General features: G+C 39.4%; 1 protein-coding gene across 1 annotated transcript in view; it reads right to left on the bottom strand.

Annotated features, from left to right (window-relative positions):
• The window catches only part of Actn2 (actinin alpha 2), a 74,503-nt gene extending 63,172 nt beyond the window's left edge, over positions 1 to 11,331 (bottom strand). Inside the window, exon 1 of the mRNA XM_005005241.4 lies at positions 11,002 to 11,331. Coding sequence (XP_005005298.1) covers positions 11,002 to 11,127 — 126 coding nt within the window. The 5' untranslated portion in view covers positions 11,128 to 11,331. The remainder of the gene's footprint in view (positions 1 to 11,001) is intronic.
• Positions 11,332 to 23,103: the final 11,772 nt, after the last annotated feature.

Raw genomic sequence — 23,103 nt, 5'->3', positions numbered from 1 at the left:
GTCAGTTGGTTTCTGAGAAGTTTCTTATATTCTTTGCTTTTGTATACGTTTGAAAATTTCCATGAGAAGTTAAGTAAAAGCAAAATCAGGGCTATTTAAATATAAAATGAATCCTTGTTTCTTTTGTGGTACTGAGGATTGAGCACAGGGACTTCACCCTGAGCTACATCCAGCCCTTTTTATTTTTTATTTTGAGTTCCCTAGACTAGGATAGAACTTGTAATCCTCCTGCCTCAGCCTCCCACAATGCTGGTGTTACAAGTGTTGTGCCCCTGTGCTCAGTTGTAAAGCAAGGTTATGGTACTTTCACTTCCCAACATATTAAGCCAAATTGGATTGCAGAATTCCTGCACACAGTTGAGAGTACAATTCCAACATGTACTCTTGCCTCTGAAAGGCTCATTTTCTAATTCCGGGGAGGGAGGGTGTGGAAAATTCAGACCAAAGGCCATCTGACCTCTGATTCGTGGTGGGACTGAGTCAGACACACCAGCAGTTGATATCTCTTAGATGTGCCCTCCATGGCATGTCTGATAGGCTGGGCAGCTTTTCCAGGGGGCTGCACCTTCCTCCTATTGGCATTTCTGTTGGTCAAAGCAGCAACAGAGCTCTGCTTGGAGAAAACCTTTGCACAAGAACATAGCCCGTGTATTAAAACTAGAGTTCTTTATTCCCATAAGATAATCCCAGGTTCCCAGGTGAGAAATTAAAAATTCACAGACACAAAAATCCTTCCATAAGGGCAAGAGGTTCCTAATAAGTGAAAATCTGGAAAAACGGAATGCCAGGCATCTGCTCTGGGTCACTTGGAAAAAGAAGCAAAACTGGAAAAGTGTAATGGTTAAAAAGCCTGGCCCTCAGAGTAAAGCAGCCTCACCCGGATCCGAAATGCAATTACACCATTTACAGACTCAAACTAGGGAATAAAATCATTAGCACCTCCATTATGCTATAAACTTCTAATTGAGAGACAGAACCATGTCTTTGTAATTTAGACATAATTCTGTGTGCATTTTCCAACTACTACTTCCCTATACTCAATCACCAGTGGGAAAATGACTTAATGTCCCTAGACAAAAAGTAATAATGCTCATCATTTGCGACTATTATGAAGATCAAACAATAATAAATGTGGTTAAAATACTGCCTGGAAATTCTCAGTAACATTTATTTCTCTGCTTTATATACTGACACTGGGGATGATATGTTAATTCCCTACCCACCACACACATGTATCTTTTAAAAAATCTACTCCATACATGAAAATATCACTTCCAGCTGGGGATTTAGCACCATGGCATAAGTGCCTGCCTTGCAAGCACGAGGTCATGAGTTTGATCCCTGGTACCAAAAAACAAACAAACAAACAAAAAAGAAAATATCACTTCTATTTTGTCTGGTTGCAATATTTTTGATACTGGTGTTATACTGAAGGGGAGAGTATGCAATAGAATAATCAGCCACCTCTTATTTTATAAAACTGCAACTATAGGATAGAATAATTTAACCTATAAAATGTAAAACATAGTTTTCATCATTCCTATCTCCCCTCAAAAGATTCCTACCTCCCCTCAAAAAATGTCTTTGTTTCCAAATTTAAAAATTTTAATCTGTAGGGATGAATCTCTAAACTGATATAATTCTGTGTATGTCTCTTGCCATTTTCAAGACTGGTATTCTCCATTACCCAAAGTAATTTTATATGGCCAATAGGGGCTAGAGTGTGGAGCCCAGGCTGGCCTTCAAATCACAGCAGTCCTCTTGCCTCCCAAGCACTGGGACTACAGGCATCCACCCCCACCCCTCACCAAGTAATTACATATTTAAAATTTTTAAAACAGCTTCCTAAGGACAATAATCTTATTATTGTAATTTTATAAATTATGGAAGGAAGATTTATCTTGGAGTTGTATACTACAGTTGGTATGTTAAGATGCAACAAACAGTTTTCAGTAATCCTTACAAATTTTCAATGAAGTCTTCTTCAAAAAAGTCAATCATTGACCATTCCAAGTCAGAAGGATTTTATGTCCCAGACTTTAGCACACACCATAAATAATTCTTTACAGATTCTCACTTGCTTTGAAAGTATAAATTGTCTCAGAAGCTAGGAGATATCCCATTCCACAGTGCCAAGGCCTGGGTTTCTATTCCAGCAACTAAACCCAACCCAAATGCCAGATTCAGGCTGACTGGCAAAATTCCAATAAAATCCCAAAGTGAGATTCCTCCAGAAAGAAAATCAGAGACATCTTGACAATTCAAGTGGTTCCAAGTGTCTAATACATGCATGTTTTCATCCAGAGAAGCAAGACTTCCACACTGAGTTAATGTCACTGCTTCCTCCGGAGTCCTCTATTCTTAGCTCACTTTGTACAGTCCTGGTAAATCCTCTTCCAGTTCCCTCTGACATAGTTTCAAACTCAGTCTCTGTGAGGATAATTCCTGCACCTAATCTGCAGCTTTCCCCTGCCTCCTGGTTACCCTCATTAGAAAAACAAGCCCTTGATCAAAAAGACACTTAAAAAAAAATCTCCACAAACCCTAACACTCTCATCTGCATGAATACCAAAGACATCAGCGATAGTACTGGCCAAGCATCTGGAATATAATGAGTCAGTGGTGGTAAAGTGGTTTCATTGGGTTGAACCATAATAAGTTTCAATTTGAGGAAGTCAAAATAGCTCTGAGAATTTCATATGGTTCTACCTAATAAGTATGAAATATCTCAAAATCCTAATAAAGAGCAGTGAGATTCCCTACCTTCCAAAAAGTATTCTCACATCTTGTCTGACTATAATGAAGTAACTTAAAGACTCCTTATGACTCCCAAAAAACAGGATTTCTTGATTTACCTTTATAATGTCAATTACAATTTATCTGTGCAAAGCACAACTGTGTAGCTTTGTATTAAACACAGCTTTATATTTGCCCAAAAAAATCCATATTCACTTGTTTGTTCATTTCTTTCACTAACAACACGAGTGTCTTTTTCAAGCTAGCATGGCTCTTAGCAAAAAAGTGGTAATGGACACTAAGACGACTCTATTTTCAATGTATAGTAATTTGCCAAAACAATGACCAACACACTGATCCTTTGGGAAACCAAATGAAAGACAAATCACTGTGATGTTAACTCGAGGTCTAAGACATGGTAGATACCAATACTGCACATGCCAATTCTTCCCCAGGCAGTGTAACTCATACCTATTCTCCATTTTCCAATTCAATGGCTGTGTGTGAAACATATCATCTTCAAAATGTTTTCCATGTTTTATACACAAAACACACTAAATTTATATTTATCTGAATTATAAATGAATTTGAAATTTTCTTTAAGTGGTGAAGAGTTCCAATCTGGAAAAAGCAGTCATTTCAATTCAAATTTAGGTTACTAGAACTTTTTAAATAAATAGTGACACATTTTATAATTTAAAATAAATCTGCATGTTATTATCTTCAATTCCAAGAGTTTTAAATTCCAGGTTTGTTGTTTTGTTTTGTTTTGTTTTGTTTTAATGAGTAACTTGTCTCTGGAAGCTCAGTCTTAAAACAATAATTAAATCAGAGAACCCCATTATTTCAGAGACTTAAGAAAATAAGGAAACATATTAAAAAGCATTCTACAGCACCTGAGTTAGGGTTTAGACATTTATAGCTCAAGGCATTATAAAAACTGTTATAACTGTTAAAATTAAAACTTTAAATTAAGAAGCTAATCATACTAAATTTTTTCCAAAATATGATTCATAATTTCTTCATTCAATCAATGTGAATACACATTCTGCAGCCAGGTGAGGGTACTGGTCCTGCAGAGAAGACTGAAAGTTCACTGTCCTAACAGGGAGCCAGAGTGCCAGATGACACATGACCTAGAAAGCAGGCATCCCAGAGGAGGTGCTGTTGAAGGGAGAACATCCCAGGGACACAGCGGCTGTGTATGAGGTAAAGGGGCAGGTAAAACACAAAGACAGGCAATCATCGGGATAGCATCCTAAAGAACCATTGAGGGACTGGACAGTGGACAGGGCCCACCTCAGGCCTCGCCTACCAAGAGTAAAAGAGCTCAAGAACTCTCTCCAGAAGGCACTAAAGAACCAAAGACACACTGCACAGGAAAACACCACAGTCAGGCTTGTGCCTTTTGTTTTTGTTTTTGTGACACTGAGGATTAAACCCAGGACTTTCACACTGAGTTACATTCCCAGCCTTTTATTATTTTAAATTTTGAGACAGGGTCTCACTAAATTGCTAAGATGCCCAGGTTAAGCTCAAACTTGCAATCCTCCTGTATCAGCTTCAGTGCTGGGATTACAGGCATGTAACATAACACCCATAGAGTCTTACATCTTTTCAAGATCATTTTTGTGAGCCTCATGGAGAAAAGGCTGCAGAAAAGCATGATCTGTGGAAAGGTGACAAAAGAAATGGCCAGTACTTGATACAGTACGGGACTCAGGCCCCGAGATGCATGACATTTTCACAACAAGCAACAAGAGAAAGAGCAAGGTCAGAGGACTTGGGGAGACCCATTCCATGGGGAGCAACAGGCCAGGGTGGCGGGGAGACAGAAGTGTCCAGGGGAACACAGATTTCTGATGTGGCTCCTGGGAAGATGTTTCATTCTTGACACAAAGCCAGCAAGCAGAGCACTCCCTCTGCTTCTTTCCTGTTAGCCTTATTGAATTGGGCACCACCTCTTCTGCCTCTGAGACTAGGTGGGGCTCACAAGCTGCCTACAGGTAGTATCAGCTCAGTCTTCCCCTGTAGGCCCTCGAAGGACCATACGCAATGACTACCAAATAAATGAATGAACAACCACGCCGTGACCATTTCTGTTTTACGCTTTGACCGGACTGCAGGTAGAAATGCCCCCTAGTTTCCAACCTGGAAAACTGTGTGTGGGGTGTATGTTTGTTCATGTGGGAGCCTGTGCTCACACAAGTGTCTGTACAGAAAACCTTCCTCATACTTCTCCAGAAAGAGCAAATGCTCACACGTAAGATTTTTCTTCCTTTGAAATTTGTCTCTCCCGGCACTTAGCGAGCTTTTCTCCACTCTTTGCTTTCTGTTCTTTCTGGAAGAATCAGTCCTGTTCCCAGGGAAACGGCGGCAGAGTTCTGACTGTCCTCCGACAGTACCAACTCCTCTGCGAATCCCGCGTCCCCGCCCACTCCAGCCTGTGCCTTTCTGTAGGTGTCTCCCAGCTGCAGCAGGGACTGCGGTGCTTTCTGACAGCTTTCAGAGGCTGCGTTAATTAAGGTTCCCAGCTAAGAGTTATATTCATCCTCCCACACACATGGAATGTTATTCGGGGCGCATATTTCTTTCTTGGTGAATTTGACTGAAAAGACAAGGCAGACCCCAGCACATAATGAAGTGCCCAAGACAAGTTGCAAAGACAAAGAGTGATTTTTCCATCTCTGACTCCTATGCCTGGGATTCTCAAGTGTACACGTAGAAGAAGGGTCCCTAAGTAGGTGTGTAGGTTTCCTAAAGCTCATAAAGGTTTGGCTTTTATCTCTTCTTTCACCCTCCATCTCATCAAGAATGTTCTCTGCCCATGGAAGACCACCCCGAACGCTAGTCCTCCCTCTGTAGACTGGCCACCTCAGCATTTCCTTCGACTCAATGATGACCCATCCTGTAAATATTCATCTTCCCAGACAGATACACTTTCCTTGGGGATACAACGGATGCTCATCAGTTTGTTAGCTACATGTCAACACCTCTGTCTTTCATTTTAGGCCCAGGTAGAATCACATCTGTTTGACTGGATTTGTGCAATGGTATATCAAGGAACCATATGCAATTTTTTTGTTTGTTTTTTGAGACAGTATCTCCCTATGTAGTTCAGGCCGGCCTGAACACACTGTGATCCTCCTGCCTCAGCCTCTCAAGTGCTATGATTACAGGCATATATCACCATACCCAGTGTACATGTGGTTATTTGATACTTTCATTTATTTATTGGTCACAACCTCACACTTGCCAGGCAGGCACTTTGCCCCTGAGCTATAGCCCCAGCCCTGATACTTGCTATAAGCCCACCAGATCCCTCTCTTATGGATGCCTTCCTCACTGCTGTATCTATTAGCCCCTGTGTCCTAATCCTCACTGCTCTGCCCACGGGGTCCCTAGTGGGCTTCCTCCTAAATCTCCCAGCTCCAGGCACTTGCCACTCAGGAGGGCCCTGAAACAGGGAGCCACTAAATCAAAGGCCTCTGAAGGCATGTCTCCATTCATCCTGGCACCCCCGGCTGTGGTAACCTGACTGTGTCCTCTCTCCAATAGTCTCTCTAAATCTGACTCTGCATGTTCAGCTCTATTACACCTTCTCTGTTCTTTACAATTCCTCAAACACATCCTGAGCCCTCAACAACCCTGAAATATGAAGCCAAGCTTCCAGAGTCCTAAGCGCTGGTGTGACAGCCTTGAGTACTCATCCTCACCTCTGAACTTGCTTCCTCTTTAACACAGGGTGAAAATACTCCAGCAAGGCTGCATTGTTAGTGTGAAAGCAGTGGGTAAACGTGTATTATATTCCACTGATCTCTCTTCCCTTCCTTTTCCCCACAAAAGCACACAACAGGTTTTCACAACATTTCTCTAGCCAAGAAGGCTGTCTCTCTCCCCCTCTCCACTTAGCCAATAGCTTGTTATCTCTCCAATGAAGCTCAACCCAAGTTCCACTTCCTTATAAACTCTTTCCTTCTTATTCTCCACCTACGACAATTCTCCTTATTTGACCTCCAATGACATTTACTCTTTAGACAAGCATCCATCACTTAAGATACTCTTTAGACTAGCACCCACCACTTAAGATTAAATAATTTCTTATGTTCAAGGTACCTGGGTTTATAAATCCTGTCTTTAAAAGTACAACAGAAGCCAGGCCTGGTGGCATAGGCCTTTAATTCTAGCATTCTGGGAGGCTTAAGCAGAAAGATCTCGAGTTTAAGTCCAGCCTACAAGAATTAGCAAGACCTTGTCTCAATACACACAAAATAAAAATAAGAAAATGTTAAGGATATAACTCACTGAAAATATCCTGGGTTCAAAGTTTAATCCTCAGTCCCTGCCATGAACGCACACAGAGGGGAAGAGAGAATGAAAAGTGAGTGTCCGATGGGTACAGAGTTTCAGCTTGGGATGATGGAAAAGCTCTAGAACTGGATAGTGGTGGGAGCGTGAATTTCTCATCATTCACAAAGTTCAAGTGCAGTATTGACTGGTATTAAAATCACTTGGGAAAAATACTGTTGCAAAAGGAGGATTATAATAATATTCAAACATTTATGGCTCATTTTACAGTATAGAAAGCCTCTTCAATGCAAATTAGATCCAGACATTGCCCAGGGAAGTGAAGATAATATTTTATCTTTACTTCCTAGATGAACAAATTAAGACTTGAAAGCTTTAGGGACCCAGCTGGGGTCAAACAGAGTATCAGGCTAAGCTGACAATTATCTGGGTCTGATGAATCTGAGAAATTCCATAAGCTTGTTAATATGTCCAAACAGTTAGTGTCTTTTCTCCTGGAAAGAATGTGTGTCACTAGGCAGAGTTGAGGACTCTGGACTTCACACCCTCATCAGGCAGTTGTTCCCATGGAACCCTAAGGACAGGCAGTCTGGAGGCCCCCATCTCCCCATCTAACCTCTACCTGTAGACACCTGCACACACATCCTTCCAATACTGCCTGACCACACATAGCAACATGTTAGCTGGAAGGCCAAACCATCAAGAGATGCTACAAGGAGAACTGGGGTATACAAAGTGGGAAGAGTGCAGGACTTGGACTTTTGTAGGAACTACTAAAATCATTCAGAACTCTTAGAAAAGTTTATTGATGGTGGAGTCATCTAAAGAGTAAGATTTAAGGACCCTTCAAGTATGGAAACAGTTACTTGATTTCCTTACAGGCAGAGCTAACCTCCTTCCTAAAGGTTAAGGATAGCACACAGCTGGATGGTGCACGCAGCAGCACAGTGGTAATGGCAGTTTCCTGCCATGAGTTTCCGAGGAGGTAAAGGCCGAATGTGTTCCGTGATGTAGAGGAAGCTTGTTTCCAGACTCCAATGTGCTACAAGTTCCAACAACCCCCTACAGACAACCCAAACTACCTGAAAACTGATGTCCCTAAAGTGTCCTGAATGGTAAAAGGGTCTCTCCAACTTCAACCATAAATCAAAGGCCTCTGAAGGCATGTCTCCATTCACCTTGGTCTTCTTAACCTGTCATTACTATTTAAAATATTGTGTCTGTAATACTGAAAGAGCGTTTCTCCAACCCAAGAGTTGTAACAAATAAAATATGATTTTCTATACGAGGAATATAAATAGTGTGACCTTCAGGAACTAAACATCCCCTCTAAGATAAGGTGGGCACTCTAACATGCCTGTACATACTCATACTAAGACCATCATCATCTGCTTGACCTCCTGGGAAAAGCACTGCACTATCACCAAGGTCTTCAGAGCAAGGCATTCCAGGAAGGATTACCCAGTCCCTGAGACTCTATAAAGTGTGGGTATAATTAGGTACTGCATCCATTAGAACTCCACAGACGTCATCATGTGCCACCAGCATCTGTTGACAGATCGCATGCCCAGCATATCACTGAAATGGCAAGTGTAGAGAAGGCAGCCCACAATAGAAACAATGGCATCTTGTCCTCACCCTGTTCCAACAGTTTGTCTCATAGTACATAAATAGAGGCCTCTGCTCTGGCCACACTGAGCTCATGGTTCCACATAATTTCAGTGACTTGAGCAAGTCCTATACCAAAAGTGGAAAGAGAGTCTGCTCTGGATCTGTCCTAATGAAAGCTGAGGGGTTTTTTTCACCCATTATCTACAACATTCTATCTATCTTAAGGGAAAAAGTGAACTCTCACTTTAAACTTTTCAGCATTATTTTACACTGGGATTGGAAGTATGTCTGTTTTTTTAATAATATAATTCAAGCATTCTACAACAATAATAATGTGATCACAGAGAACTCTCAAACCTAAAATAAACTACCACAATTGTCATTAGTCAGTATACAAAAATATTGAAAATACCTTTAAAAATTAAATATGACAGAAAATATGTCAACTATAGCCTTTGGGAATTCACATAGGTTTTTTCCTGCTATGATAATGTACTTTTAAAACCTCAACAGAAACCTCCAGAAAAACTTACTAACTTGGCAAGACTTTGTCTCAAAACTAAAAATAAAAAATGGGTTAGGGATGTACCTCAATGTGAAGGCCCTGGGTTCAATATTCAGTACAGTACTGTAAAATAAAATAAAAACCCAAACAAATAAATTTACACAATAAAATAAGGGTAGTGAACCTGTCCTGTTCCTGAACTATTTTATTATTTCTAGTAAGAGAAAAGCATCTTTGAAACAAAGATGTGGGAAATGATATTTTTCTTTTTGGTAATAGGGTCTCAATATGTACGTTAGGCTAGTCTTGAATTCACTATGTGGCCCAGACTGGCCTCAAACTCATGGCAATCCTTCTGACTCAGACTCCCTGAGTGATGGGATTACAGGTATGTGCAACCATGCCTGCCAAGGGAGCAGTCTTTTTTAAAACAAAAACCCATAAAAATACAGTGATTAAAACTGTTGTGAAACTTTAAAAAAAAAGTGCTAAAAGTTAAGTCACTTTTTAATTTTTTCTTGACTAATGATGTAACAATGAAAGCACTGTAATAATACATTGCTAACCCTCAGGCCATGTATTTCCTTCACAGTAGACTTATAGAACGTTGTAGTTTGATTTTGCTTTTCTTTGTAGACTCAACTTCTATTTCTCTTTGCCATACTCTTAGATAGTGATGGTAGAAACTTTAAGTAAAGACTAAACTGTAACTAAATTGGAGTTTTAAAATAATAGTGGTAAGTGATACTCTGAGGGATAGGGTAGACAAGAAGAGAGAATTCCTGATACAAAAATAAAATAGTGCTTGGTTATTTGATAGTTATCTACATAGAAGGTCTCTCTCCTTCCAGCTGTGTGTTGAGAGACAGGTATAGGACATGCGCTTTTTCCATCACACAAGTATTCTCCACATAGTCACATGATCACCCAGAGTCTCAGCTACAGATTGCCAAGATCAACACAGATTATCCATTTGAAAGTAGGTCCTTAGAAGGGAAATCCACTGTGTGACGAAGGGGAACCCAAGGCTTTTGGCTTTGGCCACAACAATATCACTCTAAGGTTGGATTTTCAGATCTCCATCATCATGCCTGACCAGTCAGCCACTGTGCCAGAATGAAAAGGCGGTGGGATGTAGCCTCCCACTGAACACTCCCTATTTGTCCTAAGAGGATCAAGGCTGAAACCTTCTAATAGTGGAATGTTCCATTGGGCCTCAGAGAGCGCCAACCAGAATGAGGAGGGAGCACTTGCGACCTGGCTGACTCCTTCATCCCTGTGTGCTTACCTCAATGAACTATAAATAAAGTGTGAATAATTGTGACTTTATCAGTGAATAGTTTTCCTTAGCATCCCTCCCTGAGGAGCCCAAAACACAAAATAAATGACTTTCAATGACTGAAAGTAGCCCTATGGACTGACTCAAAGGTGATGCTCATTTGGTCTCTGTTATCTGGGAAAAGATGGACTAAAGAGAAAAGGGTCAGGTCAGCGCCAGTGAAGAGTAACCCCGTGGCCAAGGTCACAGACCAGTGGGGGGTCAGGCGCAGACCTGAAACTGTCAGATTCCAGCCTCCGACAGGCAGGTGTGCGGAACAGCACACTCACACAGCACTCTTCTTCCTTTAACATTTTTTTGTTTTCTAACTCTAATGTCACACGCGCGCATGCACACACGTGTGCCCGGTGTCCTGCCTATTGCTGGGCGTGCTCTCCTTTCTGAAGGGGATTCGGGGACCACACATCATCCCCCTGGGCGACCTCGTCAGTCTGCTCTGCTGGTGATGCCCGTGCAAGACCCCCGCGGGCACCGGGACACACGCGCGGCAGGGCCCCCTGACCTTCCTCTGCTGTTTCTCCCAGGCCGGGTCCAGGAGCAGGTCGCGGTCCCACTCCTCCTCCTGGATCATGTACTCATCCTCGTCGTAGACGTAGTTGTACTGCACGCCGGGCTCTATCTGGTTCATGGTGCTTGGCGGGGGTGGTTGGGACTGTGGCAGGTCGCGGACAGACTGACAGACGGACAGACGAACAGGCAGAAGCGCGTCGGGGCCGGCGGGCTGGCAGCAGACGGCAGACAGGAGGACAGGCAGACAGACGACCTTCGCGCGGCTCCTCGCAGGCGGCACGCCGGGGACCCTGGGTCTCAGCGCAGCGCGAGCTCACCGTGGGAGCCGCCGCGCGCCGCTTAATAGCCCCGCCGCGGGTCACGTGCCGCGCCGGCCCCGCCCCGCCCAGGCCCCGCCCAGACCCCGCCCAGGCCCCGCCTCGCCCGAGCACGTGCGGCGGCCGCTGCCCGCGCCGCTTTGGCTGCAAGCGCCGCCACGGAGGTACAGAGCTGCGCTCCTGCCAGGCCCACGCCGCGGCTACCTCGCTGCTTTTTGGTTCGCTGCTGTGACCTGCAGTAGGTGGCTCTGAGTGGGCGGGGTCTTGACCTCCCGCGTCCTCTGGGCCTCATTAACCCACAAACACAGCCCTGAGGAGGAAAGTTTAAAAGTCATAAAATTCCCCAGTTTTTTTCTTCTTTCCTCCCTGTTTTCATTGGGGAAATCAAGCAAAGTACTTGGACTAGCAGCGTTGAAATGTCAGGAACCTAACCAAAAGCAGAAGCCTCAGCTCTCACCTGCCAGTCATAAATTTAGGAGAACTGACAATGGAGGCGGAGCAGTCAGCTCTGCCTACTCTCCCTGTCATCCTGAGGTGTAGTGCTTCTGGCTTTTCATCTTGGTGCTGCTACTTAGCTGTTCCCTGCCAGGGACGCCGCTGAAGGAAACACAACCCAGGACCTGTGAGACAAGTAGTCTGAAAATTTACATCAGCTACATAGTAAGCATGTACTGTAAATCAGGCGCCACCTTGGGCCCCGGCTACTGAGGCCAGCTGATAGGGCACCTGCTTGCAGTTAAATTCATATCTGAACTGGGGAGGGAGAACTATAGGATCTTTCAAGGATCAGGGTTTCTAATTTCTTAACATGTTTCAAAGTGAAAGTATCACTGTGATGATCATGTTCCTTAAAAGTTTTATTGTTGTGGACTTTCTACAGCAAGACCTTGACAATTAGCAAGTACACTGCATTAAATTTTTTTTAAAAAATATCTTTCATAGGATGTAAACTCCGAGTGGGCAAGGATTTTGTTTTGCTCACAGTAGCAATCTTCAGCAACTTCATGTATCTACTGCGTAGCAGGTGCTTGAATACCTGTTGAAGGAAGAAGTATCCCTCAAAACAGTGAACTAATTTGCTTCGATTTAAATTTAAATCTTATAGTTTGGATTAAAATACTTTATGCTTATCAATAAGCTTTAACTATTAGAAATTGTTACAAAAAAACTATGGTGTTAGTTTTCAAAATTAACCCGTGAGACTTAAGATTCCAGAGGACACAAAATAAATAGTGCCAAACTTATAGCCCTGTCCAAAATAACTAAAACCTGCATGAAAAATATATGCTAGAAAGATTTTCAATTTTGTCATTAGGCAAGAAAAGGTAATTTTCTGAATGACAGAAAAGAAATAACAGAGGCATTAGGATTGTCCATAGTGTCAGTTTTTGCCTGGAGGAAATTTCTAAGGTGCATTACCATAAAGTGGAACTCACAGTTCGTGGTCTCTATAAACTGGGGGGGGGGGAGAACCTAAGTGAAGCAGATGGAGTTAACAAGACTAATTACAGGAAAACAGCAAATTTCAAAGGGAGAGAATCCTACAGATCTGCAGAGGGCCAATGTGGAATTTGATCAGTAATGCACAGGAAAAACATACTGTACCTGAGCCCAAGGAAAGAAGCATTCAAAAGGACTAAAGAATGCTCATCTGAGCTCATAAAGAGCTAAGAATAAAATAGTTCTTGTTCTCATCAGCCAGAGTAGAAAACCTCATAATTCACATAAGATTTAACCGAGTACTCAGAAGTGGGTGGAAATTAGCTCTTGACTAAATGTTGTTTTGCCCTACCTGAAAAAAAAGAATTCAAAAGCAAGACAAAAAAAAAAAGCAAACTGTTTCCAAGAAACTTAATCATGCACCAGAACAAAGCTCAGAAATACTTACAGGAGTATAAAAACATTCAACCCTCAATAAAATAAAATCTGCAATTTCTGTAAAATAGAAGCCCTAGAGATCTGCAGTTTCCACATAATTATTCTACAGAGTACATTTGTAAAGAAACTACCCAAGGTCAAGGAAAGAACCACCTGAAAGGATGAGAGAAATCAGTGTACAGCATTCACACAGGGCCAGGGAGTACCTGCTTACACTGGGGAAAAAAAAAAAAAAAAACCTCTTAACTCCTGGAGCACTCAGTAGAATATTTAGGAAGATTTTGCCTCAGTAAATCAGAATAATTAGTCCTAGATGAGCACTGCTCTACAGTGGCATGACAAATCATAAAAGCAAGACACAAGGATAAAACTATTTTCAAAAAATTTACATCACAAAACAAAATTCAAGAAGTTTTATAGGTGTACAAAATTCTCTAGCATCTGACAAGGTCAAAAATCTTGGTATCTGGCACACAATAAAAGTCAGCTAGACAGACAAAAAGTAAAAAAATTACAACTTGTAATAATGAGAATAACATTCAAAACTTACCCAAGACTGATATAAATGTTAGCATCAGCAAACAAGGATGTTAAAATACACAATATAATTGTATTCCACCTGTTCAAAACTTAAAGACATGGGATATATTCTTTGAAACATGAACAAAACATCTTGATGTGAAAACTGAAATGTCTGAAATGAAGAATACAATAAATGACACTAAAGGAAGTTTAGACACTGCAGGAAAAAAAGGTTAATGAATTTGAAAGCATAGCCAAGCAAACTAGCCAAAATAGAATACAGAAAGAAAAAAATGATCCAAAAGAATTAAGAGTTTTCGTGAGTTTGTTGGAGGGTCAGTCCACCACAGATTCTCCATATGCCTGCATATTTTGGCTGATATACCAAAGATGCTAAGACCCTGCTAGTTCTCCTCCCAGCCCATTTCTTTGGGTTGTATTTGGAACTGAGCACCCTTCACCAATATAGTCATTATCTTCTCCTAGAAAAAGAATCGTCTTGATTTTGATTACTATAAATGTCATGAAGCCCAAAGATTGGACTCATGGCCTCACACATGCCAGACAAGTGCTCTACCAGTGAGCTACACTCTCAGTCCCTTGTTCCTCTTTAGTAGTGAGACTTTTATTGTGCAGAGTTCTATCACGGGCCTTTTGTATCCTAGTTGGGATTAAGGATTATGGAGAACCTCAGCATGAGCAATGAGATAGATCATACTCAGGCAATAAAACAGTTCTCATTAAAATTTAAGGGATTCAAGTCACATAATAGAATTAAATTAGAGTAACATGCAGATCTCTGGAAAACCTTGAATACTTGAAAATTTAATAATACATTTATTTCTAGGTAACCAATGGATCAAAGAAAAATAATCAAAAGAAATATTACAAAGCAATTATAAATGAAAAAAATATCCCCAGAAATCCAACACAAGAATACATCATTAAAAGCTGTCAGAGAGAAACAACAGATCACTTATAAAGGAAAACCTATCAGAATCACAGCAGACTTCTCAGCACAAACAATAAAGTCAAGAAGAGCATGGAGTGAAGTATTCCAGATCCTAAAGCAAAATGATTTCCAACCTAGATTGCTGTATCCTGCAAAACTATCATTCAAAATTGATGGTGAAATACAAAGGACAAAGAACAGCTGAAGAACTTCATGAACGCCAAACCAACCCTGCAAAAAATATCGAAAGACAGTTTAGATGCGCAAAGGAAAAAAACCACTAAGCAAAGCAGATAACAGAACAGAAAGATAAAGATGCAACAGCAGAGAGATAACGTGTCAACAATAAGCCAGCATTTAACAGTAATAACCATTAATGTAAATGGTCTCAATGCACCAATCAAAAGAAACAGACTAGCAGAATGGATCAAGAAACAAAATCCAACCATATGCTGTTTACAGGAAATCCATCTAACCCAGAAGGATACTCACAGACTGAAAGTCAAAGGATGGAAAACAATACTTCATGCAGCAGGAATCAAAAAAAAAAAAAAAAAAAGCAGGAGTAGCCATTCTGTTTGCAGACAACGTGAACTTTAAACCAACAATGACCATAAAGGACAAAGAAGGTCACTACATACTCGTTAGGGAAAAACTCCAAGAGGAAGAGATAACTATCTTAAATATATATGCACCAAACTCCAGAGCACCCAGTTATATAAAACAACTATTAACAGAAATGAAAACTCAAATTATCAGTAACACAATTGTAACAGGAGACCTTAATATGTCATTGACACCAAGGGACAGATCAACCAGACAGAAAATGAGCAAAGAAATAACAGAACTGAATCACACCTGTGAAGAAATGGGTTTCATAGACATATACAGAATGTTCCACCCAACAACATCAGAATACACATTCTTCTCAGCAGTACATGGATCATTCTCTAAAATAGACCATATATTAGCTCACAGAATATATTTAAACAAATGCAAAAGAGTTGAAATCATCCCTTGCATGTTATCGGATCATAGCGCTCTGAAATTAGAAATTAATGATAAAAGATACTGCAAAAATCCCGCAAACACATGGAAACTGAATAACACTTGTTAACTGAATTACTCTTGAGTAATCAGTGGGTCACAGAAGAAATTAAAGAAGAAATTAAACAATACCTAAAAGAAAATGAAAATGCAGATACAACTTACCGGCATTTGTGGGATGCAATGAAAGCCGTCCTCAGAGGAAAATTTATTGCACTGAGTTCCCACATCAGGAAAACAGAACGAATACAAATAAATAACTTGATGCTACACCTCAAACAGCTAGAAAAAGAAGAGCAAGTCAAGCCCAAAGCCAAAAGAAGAGAGGAAATTATAAAAATCAGAGCAGAAATCAATGCAATAGAGACTAAGAAAACAATCCAAAGAATCAACGAATCAAAGAGTTGCTTCCTTGAAAGAATACATAAAATTGATAAGCCCCTAGCCAACCTTATTTAAAAAGGGAAGAAAAAGCTCAAATTCATGCAATAAGAAATGAAAAAGGAGAAATCACTACAGACCCAATAGAAATACAGAAGATCATCAACACCTATTTCGAAAACCTCTACTCTCAAAGGTTTGATAACACAGAAGAAATAGACAGATTCTTAGAAACATATGAAGTACCAAAGCTAGATCAAGAGGATGTAAAACTGTTGAATAACCCAATCTCTGTTAATGAAATTGAAAATGTAATTAAGTCCTTACCTACAAAGAAGAGCCCAGGCCCAGATGGATTCACTGCAGAATTCTGCAAGAAATACAAAGAAGACCTAATGCCGACACTCCTCAAACTATTCAGTGAAATTGAAAGGGAAGCAATCCTTCCTAAGTCATTCCTGGAAGCAAATATTACTCTAGTACCAAAACCTGAGAAAGACTCAACTAAAAAAGAGAACTATAGACCGATCTTCCTAATGAGCACAGATGCAAAAATCCTCAATAAAATATTGGCAAATAGGATGCAGCAAATCATCAAGAAGATTATACATCATGACCAAGTGGGATTCATCCCAGGAATGCAAGGATGGTTCAACATACATATATCAATAAATGTAATCCACCATATCAATAAAGCCAACAGTAAGAATCACATGATCATTTCTATAGATGCAGAAAAAGCCTTCGATAAGGTCCAACATTCATTCATGATAAGAACTTTACAGAAAATTGGAATAGATGGTCTTTACCTCAATATAATAAAGGCCATTTATGACAAACCAACAGCCAGCATCATACTAAATGGCCAAAAATTGAAAGCCTTTACTTTAAAATCAGGCACAAGACAAGGATGTCCTTTATCACCACTCCTATTTAATATAGTACTGGAAGTACTAGCTAAAACAATTAGGCAAGAGAGAGAAATAAAAGGGGTAAAGATAGGAAAAGAAGAAGTTAATTATCATTGTTTGCAGATAACATGATACTCTACATAGAAGACCCCCTAAACTCCATTGAAAGACTCTTAGATACTATAAGTAAATTCAGTAATGTAGCTGGATACAAAATCAATACTCAGAAATCAATAGCATTCCTATACAGGAACAACAAAATCACAGAGAGGGAAATAAGAGAAACCACACTCTATACATTAACAAGCAAAAAAATGAAATATTTAGGAATTACTCTTATGAAAGAAGTAAAAGACATATACAAGGAAAATTATAATACACTGAAAAAAGAAATTGAAGATGATCTCAGAAAATGGAAAAACATCCCTTGCTCATGGATAGGAAGAACAAACATTGTGAAAATGGCCATTCTCCCAAAACTGTTATACAGATTCAATGCAATCCCAATAAAAATACCATCAACATACCTTATAGATCTAGAGAAATCACTCCTAAAATTCATCTGGAACCAGAAGAGACCTAGAATAGCAAAGGCAGTTCTAAGCAGCAAAGACAAGGCAGGAGGCATCACAATCCCTGACTTGAAGTTATACTACAAAGCAATAGTAGTAAAATCAACATGGTATTGGAATCAAAACAGAGCCGAAGATCAATGGAATAGATTAGAAGATACAACCACAACTACAAACACACTCAACCACCTTATCTTTGATAAAGGAGCCAAGCAGGTTCACTGGAAGAACAACAGTCTCTTTAATAAATGGTGCTGGAAAAACTGGCTCTCCATTTGCCGAAAACTAAAGCTAGACCCATGTCTATCACCATGTACTAAATTAAAATCTAAATGGGTCAAAGATCTGAATATTAAAACAGAAACACTAACTCTATTGGAAGACAAATTGGGTAGAAACCTTGAAGACATAGGAGTAGGTAAAGAATTTATGAACAGGACTCAAACCACATGGGAAATACTTCCCAGAATCAATAACTGGGACCACTTCTTATTAAAAAGTTTCTGCATGTCAAAAGAAATCTCCAGCATAGTAAAAAGAAAACCCACAAAATGGGAAAAGATTTTAGTGAACTCTCTCTCAGACAAGGGACTCTTGTCTAAAACATATAAAGAATTTAAAAAAACTCAGACCCCCAAAATTCAAAGATCCAATCCAAAAATGGGCATCTGAGATGAATACGCACTTCTCAGATGAAGAAATACAAATGGCAAATAAATACATGAAAAAATGTTCATCATCATTGGTCATTAGAGAAATGCAAATTAAAACCACACTGAGATACCATCTCACTCCTGAAAGAATGGCCAGGATCAAGAAAACCAACAACAACAAATGCTGGAGAGGCTGTGGGGAAAAAGGAACTTTCCTGCACTGTTGGTGGGAGTGTAGACTGGTACAACCTTTGTGGAGGTCAGTCTGGAGATTTCTCAAAAAGCTGAGATTGGAAGTCCCATTTATTCCAGCTATTCCACTTCTAGGCATATTCCCAGAAGAACTGAAAGCATCATACCACAGTGATATATGTGCACCTATGTTTATAGCAGCACAATTTGTAATCGCCAGATATTGGAAACAACCCAAGTGTCCATCAACTGAGGAATGGATAAAAAAGTTGTGGTATTTCTATACAATGGAGTATTACTCAGCTATAAATAAGGATCACATTGAGATATTTATCAATAAATGGGCGCAGCTTGAGACCATACTCATAAGTGAAATAAATCAATCTCACATGTGTGAATACTGAATAGTTTCCCTAATGTAAGTAATGATTCAAAATAAAAATATGTGGTAATCATGCTTCCCCATTATTTGGCCTTAAAGCCTTATAAAGTTTTCACTTATTAATTGGAAAGGCTTTATTCTGGGCTTCTTGATATGGAAATATTTGAAACTATAGTATATGAAGTTTTATTCAAATATTTCAAGGAAAAAGACAGACACTATGGTAACTACTATTAAGTCAGGTTATTTGGTGGTGAAGCACTAGGTTGCTGAAACAGTCATGCTTTGACCTGTATTATTATATTGTTATGTCCTCTTTTATCTCAATCTCTCCCTTATTCATTAAAAAATTATTTAGTTATTTTTTATGGTTTTTTTAATTATGGGGAAAAATTTTAAAAATTAGCATGATATATAATAGTAACTTTTTTTGATTTCCTATTAACTGGTTTTGAAGTCCTATAATACTTCCACTATCTTGTTTTGACTGATTAGACTTGTTCCATTCTGTATGATAGTATCAAGTTTGAGGGTATAGGCAACTACTTTGAAGGCAGTAAGATTCACTAAGATGCCCATTCTGGTTTGACTATTGTCTCCTTTGGAAGTCCTGTAATGTTTACAATGCTTAAGTTTTATTGGTCTTGTTCTCTACTGTTTTGTTCAACTTTATAATACCTAATGAGATAGACAATTCTTTTTAAGGAAACAAGAGACATTATGGTAACCATTGTTGATAACTTTGTACTCTGTTTTTACATCATGTGTTATGTCTGACAGCTTTGTTTTGCCATATTTGACTTTATTCTCTCCCAAAAAAAAGTAATAAGAACTAAGGAGTAATAAAACCCAAAATGTGTAAATTTTGTTGTAAAACAAAGAGAAGGAAAAAAATGCTCTAAAAGATACAACAGCAAGTGTGTTTAGGGGTGTTAAATAGCTGACCATAGTAATGTTTTTGGTTGGATCACTGAACACAACTGTTTGCAGTCTCACTGTTTGAATGTCCACTTTGTATGCTTTGATACTGTGACTTGAACAACTATTTCTAAGATGATAATATGTAATCTATTAACTGGTGATTTCTTACTGTTTTTTTTTTTGTAGTTCTGTATTACTTGTATCCTTACACCACTTTGTTTTGTTTTGTTTTTCCTCTTTTTCCTTTTAAATAAAATTTTAAAAAAAGAAAAAATATCCAAATTTCTAGGGACCAGTAGAGCAATATGTAAGGGGAAATTTATAACACTGAATGCCTCTATTTACAAAATAAGAATCTTGTATCAGTGAACACAGATCTTACTTTTAGAAACTAAGGAAGAAAAAGCAGAAGTACATCTGAAGTAAACAAAAGAAAAATAATAAAAATCAAAATTGAAATCTGTAAAACAGAAACCAGCAGAGCAAATCAATAAGCCCATAGATGGTTCTTTGAGGAATGAATAAAATTGATATGCCTCAAGTGACACAGAGAAACAGAAAAGAAAATAAGACATATATTTTATGCACCTAGTATCTTAATCACTTTCCTTTTGCTGAAACAAAATATCTGACTGCCACCACTTAAAGGAGGAAGAATTTATTGGGGCTCATGTTTCAGTCCAGTGTTGGCTGGCTCCAAAGAAAAAACAGCATAGGAAAGGCGCATGGTGGAGGAGCGCTGCTCATGGCATGGAAGATGCAGAGAGTCCAGGGAGAAGCTGGGAAAGGATTTATAACCTTCCAGGTTATGCTCACAGTGACCTGCCTCTTCTAAACAGATCCTACCCCCTAACTACAAATCAGCTATAATGCACTTACAATCCAGTCACCTTCCTGAAATCCTGCTTATGATCACATGCAGCTTTGAGGGATGTGTAGATATAAACCACAGCACCTAGAATAAGAGATGATATCACTACAATTATTAAAAGAATAACTTGAATATCATGAATAACTATATACCAACAGATCCAACAATTTAGCTGAAATGGACAGTATCCTTTAAGGACACAAACTAATGAAGCTCAGTCAATAATAAAAAAAAATCTATATGGCCTTACACTATTAAATATACTCAATGTGTAGTTTAAAGCTTTCTCAAAAAGCAAAGAAGGGGTTGGGGTTTAGCTTAGTGGCAGAAGTGCCTGCCTGTTAAGCATGAAGGCATGAGTTTGGTCTCCAGTACAAAAAAAAAAAAAAAAAAAAAAAAAAAAGCAAAGAATATAAACCACAAAGCTCAAATGCCTATAGTAGTACGTCTATTAACCACTTAAGAAAGAAAGAAATAGTCTCCAACGTAGATTGTTTATAACAGTGTGAAAGCAATATACATTCAGTAGAATCTGCACTTCAAATTTTGTTTTCTTGTTTTTTTTGTTTTTGTTTTTGTTTTGTTTTTTTTTTTTTTTTTTGGAGACAGAGTCTCACTCCCTGTGTAGTTCAGACTGGTCTTCAACTCACTATATAGCCTAAGCTAGCCTCCAACTCACAGCAATCCTGCTGCATCAGTCTCCTGAGTGCTAGGATTACAAGAATGTGCCACCATTTTTAGCTATACTTCAAATTTTGAATTTGAGGCTTTTTCTGGGCTGGTGATGTGCATAGTCTATTGTGATGTTGGACAGCTGTAGCACCCAGGCAGCTGTCTAGTCACAAGGGGAAATAATCTGATACTGTATCACTAACCTATAATAATCTTCATGTAGACATAGTGAGTGCATTTTTGACATATTTCCTGCTTGTGATGGGTTTATCAGGACATAACCACAGGGTAAGTCAAGGTGTATCTGTAATACCAGTTTTATACAACCAGGAAATTAAAGAAGAGGACCTACATCCCAAGTTCTCCTATAAGTTTAATATTAGTCTGATATCAAAGATAGACAAAGATATAACCAGAAAACACAAAATTACAGATAAAGACCTTTCATGTAAATAGTCACAAAAATTCTAAGTATAATTTCAAAAATTAGATCTACGATTAAAATAATTTATTCCACAAATGCAGGATTAATTTAATATTCAAAAATCAATTTAATCCACCATATTAGCAATTTTTTTTAAACGAAACCATATGATTGTCTCAGGTATAGCAAAAATCACTTAACAAAACCCAACATCCATTATGGACAAAACTTTGCAAACTAGAATGAAAGGGAACTCCCTTAACCACATAAAGGGGATCTACAAAAAAACTACAGTTAGCATCATACTTAATGTTGAAAAATTGAATGCTTCTGCCCTTATAGTAAGGAGCAAAACAGTCATGCATGCTTCCTACTTCTATTAAACATTATTCTGAAGGTTCTAGCCAAGGCCATTAGGCCAGAAAAACAGCAGTCACTCACGCTGGACGGGAATAAGTAAAACTGTTTATTCACAGACATGGCCATCTATGTAGAAAACCAGGCATATTCTTCAAAAAAGCTACTAGAACAAATTAATAACATAGTTTATCAAAGTTGTACAACACGTAAATGTACAAAACTCATTTGTATTAAATCTCCAGGCTCCAATGGCTTTACCCACAAAGTCCACCAGATATTTAAAGAAGGTATAATTCTAATTCTATAATCTCTTCCAGAAAATGAAAGGAATGGGGGCTGGGGACATCGCTCAGCAGTACAGCTCCACCTGGCAAGCATCAGGTTACAAGTTCAATTCTCAGTACCAAAAATAAAATAATAGAAGGAACACCTTACAACTCATGTTCTAAGACCTGCATCTCCTTGGCACAAAATCCAAGGATTATAAATAAAACAAAACTACAGACCTGTTGGGAGCCGCAGCCCCGAGCCCGGTCGCCTCACTTGGCGGACGTGAGGCCTGTAGGAAAGAGCAAAGCCTGAGGTAGATTACCCCTCCCATCGAGCACGTTAGTTTCCTGCTTACCGCGTAAGCAACCCGCTCAACAATATAGTCTGCCTGGCAACTGATGATGTTAGCCAATCAGCTTGCCTTGCTTACTTTAACATGATTGGACACTGTATCCGTATATATACTGGTACCACCCCTGGGGGGGAAGGAGAAGCCCGGAAGTAGAAGCCCAGAAGGAGCCGCGGGGAGCAGACCAAAGGAGGCTTCGGCTGGGAGCGATCCCAGGGCAGGCTGTACGGAGAAGGAAAATAAAAAGAAAAGGTTGTCCACTGCCAGACTTTGTCGTGTGTCCTTCCTGCCGGCCGGGAGCGGACATCGACACAGACCAATTTCCCCCATTAAGATAGATGAAAAAATCCACAACAAAATATTATCTATTGAACGCAGGAATGTGCAAAAAGAATAAAAATATTTTTCAAGTCACATGTT

This window comes from Cavia porcellus, unplaced genomic scaffold, assembly GCF_034190915.1.
Source record: "Cavia porcellus strain 051 isolate PalLab524CR breed Dunkin Hartley unplaced genomic scaffold, mCavPor4.1 scaffold_13, whole genome shotgun sequence".
NCBI lineage: Eukaryota > Metazoa > Chordata > Mammalia > Rodentia > Caviidae > Cavia > Cavia porcellus.
This window is presented reverse-complemented; position numbering and strand designations above follow the sequence as displayed.